Source organism: Anabas testudineus, chromosome 19 (assembly GCF_900324465.2).
Source record: "Anabas testudineus chromosome 19, fAnaTes1.2, whole genome shotgun sequence".
NCBI classification, from domain to species: domain Eukaryota; kingdom Metazoa; phylum Chordata; class Actinopteri; order Anabantiformes; family Anabantidae; genus Anabas; species Anabas testudineus.
Genome location: NC_046628.1, coordinates 5,109,024 through 5,118,867, shown reverse-complemented (window position 1 = coordinate 5,118,867; position 9,844 = coordinate 5,109,024). Strand labels below are relative to the sequence as shown.

The 9,844-nt window shown below is 42.1% G+C and overlaps 1 protein-coding gene across 1 annotated transcript; it reads right to left on the bottom strand.

Annotated features, from left to right (window-relative positions):
- Positions 1 to 898: 898 nt before the first annotated feature.
- On the bottom strand, positions 899 to 9,058 carry frmpd2 (FERM and PDZ domain containing 2). Its single transcript, XM_026351780.1, has 27 exons — positions 8,938 to 9,058; positions 8,470 to 8,633; positions 8,223 to 8,288; positions 7,941 to 8,120; positions 7,729 to 7,804; positions 7,437 to 7,521; positions 7,102 to 7,258; positions 6,944 to 7,015; positions 6,644 to 6,818; positions 6,244 to 6,379; positions 6,000 to 6,138; positions 5,609 to 5,761; positions 5,324 to 5,509; positions 5,020 to 5,176; positions 4,704 to 4,896; positions 4,396 to 4,484; positions 4,090 to 4,170; positions 3,858 to 3,965; positions 3,535 to 3,666; positions 2,928 to 3,109; positions 2,623 to 2,721; positions 2,379 to 2,472; positions 2,190 to 2,275; positions 1,864 to 2,056; positions 1,226 to 1,440; positions 1,047 to 1,113; positions 899 to 964 (listed from the first exon to the last, which is right to left on the bottom strand). The coding sequence occupies exons 1-27, from the start codon at positions 9,056 to 9,058 to the stop codon at positions 927 to 929; spliced, it is 3,444 nt and encodes a 1,147-aa protein (XP_026207565.1). The 3' UTR covers positions 899 to 926.
- Positions 9,059 to 9,844: the final 786 nt, after the last annotated feature.

The following is a 9,844-nucleotide window of genomic DNA, read 5'->3' as shown; positions in this document are numbered from 1 at the left end:
TTCCATTGATTTGACAGAAAGAAAACTGAGATTGAGAGATTGTTCAGATCGACACATGAGAATAACAAGTTTAAGGTCTAAAGTAAGACTGTTGGCCAAATTTCTGTCTTGGCTAAAAAAGTAAAATGTGTAAAGACTGTGTGATTCGTTGCTATGAACCAACAAGGACGTCCGATTTCGTGATTCTGCATATTTTTATGTAAAATGAACGAAAGTGCTGAAGAAAACTAGGAATATAGGACTTTTAATTTAATTCAGTTTTATTTGTATCGTGCCAAATCACAACATCCCAAGGCACAATTTCTTTTTATTCTTAACTCTATAATGAAACAAATCACTCAAATAAAAAAAGGAGAGAGAAATCTTGAGCGTTCCACAAACTCCAACCTCTCTGCTCCACTTGTCCGCTTCTGTTTCTGAAGTGTCCTAGAAAAAAAAAAAAAGACACAGACACAGTAAAAACCTGGAGTGAAATAACTGTTTTTTTCTGAAGCCTACGTTATGTAAGCAGACACAATTTAGATTTAAATATAAAACAGGTTTTAATTTGATTTACCTGTTTTAGTACTTCTAGATACCAAAGGACAGAGAAGATCAGTTCGTCCCTCTGAACTGACGTACATCCAGCCTGTCATCAGACTTCCCAATGTTTTGTGATAATGAGCAAAAGGTGAAAATACAAACAGATATGACAAAGTCAGTAAATAAAGCTTTGACTGGCTCGTTATCATGTCAACATATCAAATCCCATCATGTCATGTCACACTGACCTTTCCTGTACATTGACAAACTTAATGACCCCACTGATCCCCACAGGCTTGCAGGTCATGCTTTCCTCGGTGTCCAGTGCCACCTCCTGACTGATCAGAAAGCACGGTGGTGCTGCTGAACATCTGTTGATGCTGATTCAGTGTAGCACTGTTAGATCATGTGCCGGTGAACTGATCAATAGAAGGAAGAATCCCTATGAAAAATGGAAAAAACACGCAAGTGAAGCCTTTTACATTAACGCAAAAAGGTGTGTGTTTGCATGTGTGTGCGTGTACCTGGGGGAGGCCGACAGAGAGTCAGTCGCACCTCGTGTGGAGACGTTTTGAACAACTTTAGCACCTTCTGCAAAAAAAGACATAACTGTAACAATACATTCTTTCTGATGGCGAATTGGGAATTTAGGTAAATCAATAGGATTATTGGAGCAACTTGTATGAGTGGAGTCTGCACATACTGGATAGGACATGTCTTTGAGGGACTGTCCGTTGATGGCCAACAGGACGTCCCCCTCCTGTATCCTGCCGCTCTGCTGAGCCGGCTGGTCGGGGAAAAGCTCCTTTATCCGGATCAAGCTGCCAAAATCCTTGGTGGGCGGATCCAGCTCACACATGAGGAAACTGAAGCCTAGGCCATTGGCACTCTTTGTGAGAGTCACATCCTGGGTGTTATCTGAAGGTTTAAGGTGGGAGGACATAGGTGGTAATGGGATAATGATGTTATAAAGGAAGTTGAAGAAGAGTAGGTGGATGGGGGGACGTGAACTAAAGATACAAAACATAAATAAAAGCAGGAGTTAGAAAATGTACTGATTCATCATATCAGCGCAGAATCTCTGGTCTTATACCTCATCACTCCTTACAAGGATGCAACAAGGTCTGTGCCCCCGTTTCCACCTGTAGACTTTTGACTTTCAGTTCAAGTTCTTTGGTGGGACATTATTATGGTCCCTTTCCAATCCGGGACATGTTGACCTTGTGCCAGTTATACAGGTGATGTAATTTTATGCATTTTTATGATTTAAGCTCATTAAGACGAATATATATTTGTGTTGTGTTGATTGCACTGGTCTGAGCGTGAGCTCAGGTGTCGTACCGTCGCTGACAAAGCTGTACTCCCCGGGTCGCTCCGTCTTCGTTTGTGAAGCTGTACTGATGGATGAGCAGCTGTTGAGTGTCAGGTGGCTGGCATGTGGACTGATGCTCTTACTAGACATGCTGCTGCTGTCTGCATTGAGAGAGACCCTGGGGATGTTCATCGACTCCCTCTCCACAACCAAGGTGACCACCTAGAGTAGACACAACAGCGTCATTGAGAGGCGTGCAAACACAATGAGCTGGAAGACCAAACATTTAGGGTTAATAGTCATCAATAGTAAGTATTCTGACTTTACACACCAACAGTCGTATGCTGTTCTTTACCTCTCCAGTTTTACTCAGACACTCCACAGCTTGCTCATAGGTGAAGCCCTGGAAGTTGATGCCATCCACCTCCAACAGTCTGTCACCTGTAACAGAGTCATTTGAACAGTTTCATATGTATTCCCTATTTATTGTGTATCAGCTGTATCAGTGTGTTTCTCTGACAGAACTGACAATGACTTGTTGTACCTGCATGTACACGTCCATCTCTCTCAGCCGCCCCTCCGGGAACAAGGCTCTTAATGTAGATTCCTCCATTACAGAGGTTAGTGTTGATTCCACCCTGAATGATCAGCAGCAGAGGCTTATAGCTCAACTCATCATCAGCAACATTACAACTCTACTAGTACCAACATTAACAGGAGGCTAAAACAGATAACAGATTATCAGGTATCACAGTATCACTGATGTTAAAAGTGTGTCCGAAACTCACAGAAATGCTGATTCCCAGAATTCCTGCTATCTTCCTAATCTCCACTGTGATCTCTTCCGGCCTCACACAGTTTAGAGAAGGAGACAGAGAGCAGCTGTCCTGAAACCCACGCAGACAGGGATGAATTAAAATAAAGGCACATTAAAGGTGCAGTGAGTTTCTTTTTATTTATTATGTTCATTCTGACCTTAATGTGGTCTTACAGGTTGTTTATTTCTCAATTTATTTCAAACAAACAAACAAACAAACAAACAAACAAAAAAAAAAAACCTGCAGTTTCACTTGAACAGCACCCATGATTTTACCTGTGCACCTACAACTCGTACTTCACGGGGGATGTGCAGCCTGTTGCTGGTCTTCGGCGTCATCATGACCGAAATGATTTCATCGAGGCTTTCATCTCCTGATCGACTGTCTGCCATCAGCGTGGTCTGGGATTCATAGTTCCTCAACACAGAAGAGCGTGCACTACTGGGACTCGGGGGGACTAGAGAAGACAACAGTTATGGATCTATCTCAATATATGAAGTGAAATGAGTAGAGTAACTAAGAGTAGGCATTGCTGGAAACAAGTACAATTACACAGATTGAGAAAAAAAACAACATATAACAGATCCAACACCAAGACTGAAAATAGGAAATCCTCTACTTCCTGTTTATGGTCTTGGTGCTAAGCTAAACTTAGATTGTTCTGTTGTGTAATTGACGTAATTAGCGCACAGAGTGGATTTAGTGTTTGCATCTAATTCTTGGCAGGAAGGCAGCTACCAAAAATATGTGAGAATTGATTTCAAAATAAAATTGAACAAAATTTGCAATATAAAATATATGCTATATATATTTGCACACACAAACAAAGGACAACAAGGGTCACAGCCAAACTATCATTGTGCACATCCAAAAAGCACACACATGGGAAGAGAGCACCTTTCGGCTGTGAGACAATGAGCTGCACCTCCTCGGGGCTGCTCTGCATGACCTCTGCTGCCTCATTGAAGGTGACGCCCTCCAGGCTGATGTGGTTCAGAGAGATCAGACGACCACCTGAAGGCATAGGTCACAGAATATTTGTGTTGGTGTCCTGTAATAGTGTCTTTGAAAGCCCTCCACCACAGACACCTGCCGCACCCTCTCTGTCCCACTTTACATTCTCTGTATCATTTTTGTAAGGGAAGCAGCAGCAACCTGTACACAGTGTTTCTGAAGGGAAGCCAAACATTTCCACATTTCTCTACCTGGTCTGATGCGTCCGTCTGCATCAGCTGGTCCACCAGGCACAATGGACGCAACAAAGATGCCCAAGTCATAACGGCCAACCGCGTCCTCTCCTACTATTACTATACCTGGATGGACAGAGGTAGTGCAAATTCAGTATGCAGCACAGGAAGTTAGGACATTTTTAAACCTCAACTTAAATTCTAGAGTGGACTTCATCAACCACATCTGTTGATGGTGTGTGATACTCACCCAGGCCAAGCTTTGGGTCCTTTTTTAAAGTAACACATATGACTTCCCTCTCCGCTGATGATCCCAGTTTAGTTGGGGTTTCTGTGAGACATACAGCGACATAACACACAAACATTAAAGTACTGTATGTACATTCCAGTTAACATCATAATGTCTCCAAAAGCACGGAGCACAAACACACAGTTTTGTTTTAGTGACATCAAAATGGAACCACTAGAAATCTGTCTAAACAGGTTTTCAGGAGGCTGCTTGATAAATGGAGTACTCATGTAGGTGAGCACTCTGCTTGGTCATACAGTACTGTACCTCTGGCTGCCGGAGAACCAGAGGGTGCTTCAGATCTGGTCCTCTGAGAGAACGCTGGGGAACGCACAGCAGTGCTGCTGCGCAGACTGCTGTAGCAGGTACTGCACAGAAAAACACAAAAAGAAGAAAATGACTTCAATTAGTTATATAAAGCTTTTATGTTTTTGCTCTTCCATGCCTGTCTTTTAGGTTTTTCTTAATACAATACTTTAGAAATAGGAAGAACTTGTTTTCTGTTGCATTGGATTCTTAGTAGAATTACTTAATCTTGGAGGCTACTTTTACTCTCCTGACAGATGTCTTTGTACCTCTGCTCATTGAAGCTCTGCTGTTTCATGCGAGCCTCGATCCTGGCTGCAACATCGTCACACAGCTTGGTCAGGGACTCGTCCTGAGGCGTGGTCAGACCACTGTCATCCTGTGGCGTCTCCGAACATGAGAAGGACTTGAGCCGACTGCTCTGAGAGCAACGCACTGCTGCATATTGCACGATGTTCTCCTCTTGAGACAACAGAATGGGAAATGGAAGAGTTAGCTTAAGTTAGTGGAAATTGTTGGCGAAGTATTGGTGAACTCTACAAATGAAAAGCAGGCTGTGGAAAGAGCAGCGGTGTAGAAACTGACCTGAGACCAGGTTGTGGCTGAGCTGGCGTGAGTTCATCTCAGTGTTGAACTTATGTTGGGCTGAACACAGTTTACACAGGTATTTGGCTATCTTCGACCTTTCTGTGATGAAAATGTACTTCTTGCTGCCCCGGCTCTCAATTACAAATTTACGCCTCTGAAAGGACAAAAGGAAAAACTCTTTAGGGACAAAAGGTGAACACAAAAGAAAATTTCATTTCATAGACAATTTCATATGGGAGGAATGTGATTTGAATTTCATCCACAAACAGGAATGAAATTAAAATTTCTTGATTCTTCTCACATGAGAGGAGATGGTTGCGGTCTCCCTCCAGTAGAAATTCTGACTAGTGGACCTGCACCCATCTTTAACCTCATAGATGATGACTCCTTTGGCACAAACCCCGAGGATGATTTCTCCCTCCAAAGGCTTCTTCTCACGCATCGCACGGTGGAACAACACGCCATATTCAGGCAACTGCTGGCACACCTACAGGGCCATTAGGGTGTAAGTAGGATCTTCCAAGTCTGACACACACACATCATAATCTGTGGATTTTTTTTATTTAAATTTTGAGTTTTCCCCTACCTTGAGAAACTCAAGCTCTGATTCGTCTGTGAGCAGTTGAGCATTACTGATGTGGAGTCGTAGCAGCTCCCCCTGAATGTAAGGCAAGGCACGTTTCTCCATCACACTCTTGGAGATGTACTGGTCAGGACGGTAGTAGTTCCTACCAAACACCTAAAAGCAGCACATCAAAACCTTTTGTTTATAGAATCCAGTGTAATAATAATAATAATAATACATTCACACAGAACGTCATGATATGAACATTGAAGAAGCCATATAATATATGTAGGAGTAAACTGTTCTTTTTCAACTACAGATTAAGTGATTGAGTGACTGACTGAGATACACTGTAATTATTTTATAAACTACTCATAATTAACAAATGAACTTAACTGATTAATTAATTCACCTCAGGCATGTAGTTTCCATATTCTGTCTGCAGGGCCAGAGCTCCCAGGTACAGAGCGGTCTCTTCGTGACAGGACAGCCTGTCCTCCAAGAGGTCTCTCCTGAGTTGGAGGTAATACTGGTGACGAGTCTGTTTGTGCCTGGTGGAGAAAAATCGCAAACGTTTGTAGGATTTGAGGAAACTTTACAAGTCACATTATTGTAACTATTGTGTAAAACACAAACTTACAAAGAAAGATACTTACAAAAGAAGAGAGATGTCATTGACAAAGAATTTGACCCTAAAGAAAAGGACAAAGGTGGCTGTAGGCACTTTCTTCCAGCTATCTGGAGCAACTTTAGAAATTTTGATGTCATTGTCCACAAAGAAAAATTCATTATCTGAGCAGAGAATGGAGAAAAGAACAAAGTAGGTAGAATGAAGGATCACTGAGCAATGTACTGTAAACATGTTGGAGGCAAGAAACGCCTAATATACACTGGACCAAGACTTTCTCATCAGTTACAACTCTAAAAAAGTTGTCTGCGATGCTCCTTTCTCCAGAGAGAGCAGGTTTTATTTAGCCTTTTGATGTTTTTATATTTGGCTGGATGTATTGATGTAAAGTTGTGAAGTGTAGTGGCGCATTCACTAACAATCTTTACCATCAGTGTAAGCAAGGCCAAAGTAGAAATGTTCCACAAGGTTGGAGTGAGCCACGATCATGTCAAAGACGTCTCCGCCTCTGGATTTCACCTCACACTTGACTAGGATGCTCTGACCATTTGGCATCACCACACTCAGCTCTCTCTGGGTGGTTGGTGATTTGCCTCTCTTTGACTGGAAGAGGGAGAAAAGAGGAAAACATAAAAACTTTTCCACTAAAAGGTTGTGCAAAGTACGCTAAAGAGCAATTTGATAGGCATAGACGCCAGAACTAAAGATCTTGCAGGATTTTTCCTCACCACAATGGACCCAGGCAGCTCCAAGACAACCTGCGGTTCATCTAACATTCGAAAAAACTCGGGACCCAAGTCCTGTAATGACAAGGCAAATGAAAGTATAATGAAATGCATCATGTTAAACATTCATTTATATCATGTTATATAATTTTCTGAGTCACCTTCACTTTCTTGTCATTCAGACTCATTGTGGAGTCAAACTGCGTGAGGGATCTTGACTTGGTGTTTCGATTACCATCCATGTACGGGCTACAGGGGCTGCGGTTCAGCTGCTGCCAGCTGCCGTAACTCTCTCTGTGTCGACTTCCTGAGGGAATCCTGGGAAAAAATAAATTTTCCATTCACAGGCTTATAGCAGTCAAGCTCTGTCACTCACAATATGACGGCTTGCAGACATTTCATTGGCATACATGTTTGTTTCAGACAGATATGTGCAAACTGTAAAATGTTAAAATGTTGTTATAATGTGCTTAAATTGTACAATTGGTTATTGTACCCTGGGGGCTCAGATGGATAGGATGCTCCTGAGAATGTTCTAGAAATCTTCTTCTTCAGAGCCCATGAGTTACTGCAAGATCCTCCTGAAAGAACAAATTGGAAAATGTACTGTAATTGTTTTTCTGACCCTCAAAAAAAGAACTAAGTAATGGCATGTTGTCGTTTTATGGTGGATTAGTGCCTGACTATGTCTTGGCTGAGAGAAGGTTATCTATTAGAACAGACTGGTATCAATCTTTGCATCCAACTCTCATTTCAGCATTGCTTCAAATCTGTCAAAAATTTCTTACTGTGTAATCTGTCCCTGACCATTTGACTGCGGTCTGTTAGCTGGGATCCATTTTCAGCCATGGGCACTTGATCAACCTGTAAAGACATCACTGGAGTTACTGTCCAGCTCAAACAGAACAATAAGTACAACTACCCACAGTAAAACTACACATTACCAAGCACTACCTCACCTAACCAGCCGAACTCGCTCACCCACTCAATTCCCACTCACTGAGTTTCTGTACACGTCTTCGACCAGCTGTCTGATGAGGCGTTCAGCAGGAGGCAGCATCGCAACCTTGTGGTGAAGCTCACAGGTCTCCAGCACCGTTAGCAGGTCGGTCCTCTTCACCACCGTGTCCTCACACATGCTCAGGAGCAAACCCTCCAGCTCTGCACTAAGCTGGACCGGCTGCAACAAAACCAGGGGGCAGCAGAAATTGTATGAAGTACAGAGAATATGCAAAAAACCAACAAAGAAACAAACAAGACCAAGAATTAGAGGGGAGAGTACCTGGTTTTGAGGTAGATGATAATCAGCGCACCAATAAAGAGTCATCCCCAGTGAGTATACAACCGTCTGATGGAAAGCCGAACAATACATTATTAATGCTCATATAGTAGAGTATGAAACACTTTCTATGCTTTTTGGAACTAGTGCTACTGTCCTTAATCATCCCATAGCTCCTCAGATTTATCCAATTTAGAACCAATTTAGAACTTTTCCATCTCGCAGCAGCAGTACAAATGACTTTGCCAACCTTTTCGGCTGCACTCCTCGTTGTGCCAGCGTGACCCTGTTGGACCTCTGGAGCTGTGAAGGAGGCCACGTCTTCGCATCGGGCACAGCTTTTGAAAGCCAGACTCCCATTGGCTGACAGTAGCACCGAGCCCGGGCTCAGCACGCTGCACTTGTTACATGAACCTGAACAGAGAGCAGAGCAGAAAGTGGTGACATTTACCAACTGAAGGGATTTGATAACGTAGCTTGTGCTATTTGTGGTGGTATGTTATGTAAAACCACGGCTTGCAGGAAAATAAGCTGGATGAAAGCAAATCTTGAATTAAGTCCTCGCAAGATCGCAGTTAACATTAATGTTGATGTTAAAGGTCAAGATGGAACATATGCCCACATTGCAGTCAGTTTGGGAGGTCTTGAACACTGCCCCTTTTTGGCAAGGTAGTGTGCAGTTGGAAGGAAATAGAAGTTAGTGAGTGTGTCTGGTTACCTTTTTTGGAGATGTCCAATAAGGCCTCAGTGGTGGCGAACAGCAGACACCAGACCTCGTCTTCGTCCAGCGGTGAACCCCGGGCCTCCAACACTTCTGCCAGGGTCACAAACGTGCCCATCCTGCCCAAAGACACACACGCATACGTACTATAACCAACAATCCAACTGACAAGTACGTCAGATATAAGCTAGTCAACATTCAGAGGTGAGAGGTGAGCGCTTCAGACAGACAAGCTTAGTGGAATTAGATCCGATCGGAAACAAATCCTTCTGTTAATTGCTTTCAATCTTTTCCTGCTAAAATAAAGCTGGTGTTTTTTGAACTTAATAAAATGTAGAAAATCTGTTTTACTGTTCTCCAAAACCTAGGAAAGTTGAAATGATTTAAAATGGTTCAAAATGTCTAAAATTACTAGTTTATAAATATTTGATTAAACTAGTGTTAATTATATTTAAAAAAAACTTTGACCCAGATATTCTGATCTTTACTGGGGTACACAAAAAGATGTCATTAGTTACTATAAGACTGAGAAACGGCAGGTTTAGCTTTTTATTTGTACATTGAATAGAATAGCCTATTGTGTTCCTTACACTGTAATATTTTCTTCAGATGTTATTTATTTGATGGACTGGCACCAATACAGAGACTGTTCAGTTTAATATTGTTGATTCTTGAATTGGAGGTGCTGTAAAATATTTCATAGGATAAATAAAAGGTTGGATGTCTTTGTTGTTGTGTTGGAATACTTTACTGCTCACTATCCACAGTGCTACTTCATCTAATGCACCTTTGTAATTTTGCCTCAAAACATATTAAAAATAGTACAACATTTAGAAGCAATCTATAGATAACTTTGTAGGATTGCTTTCTGGCACAAAACAGGAGGCAGACACTATTCTTTTTC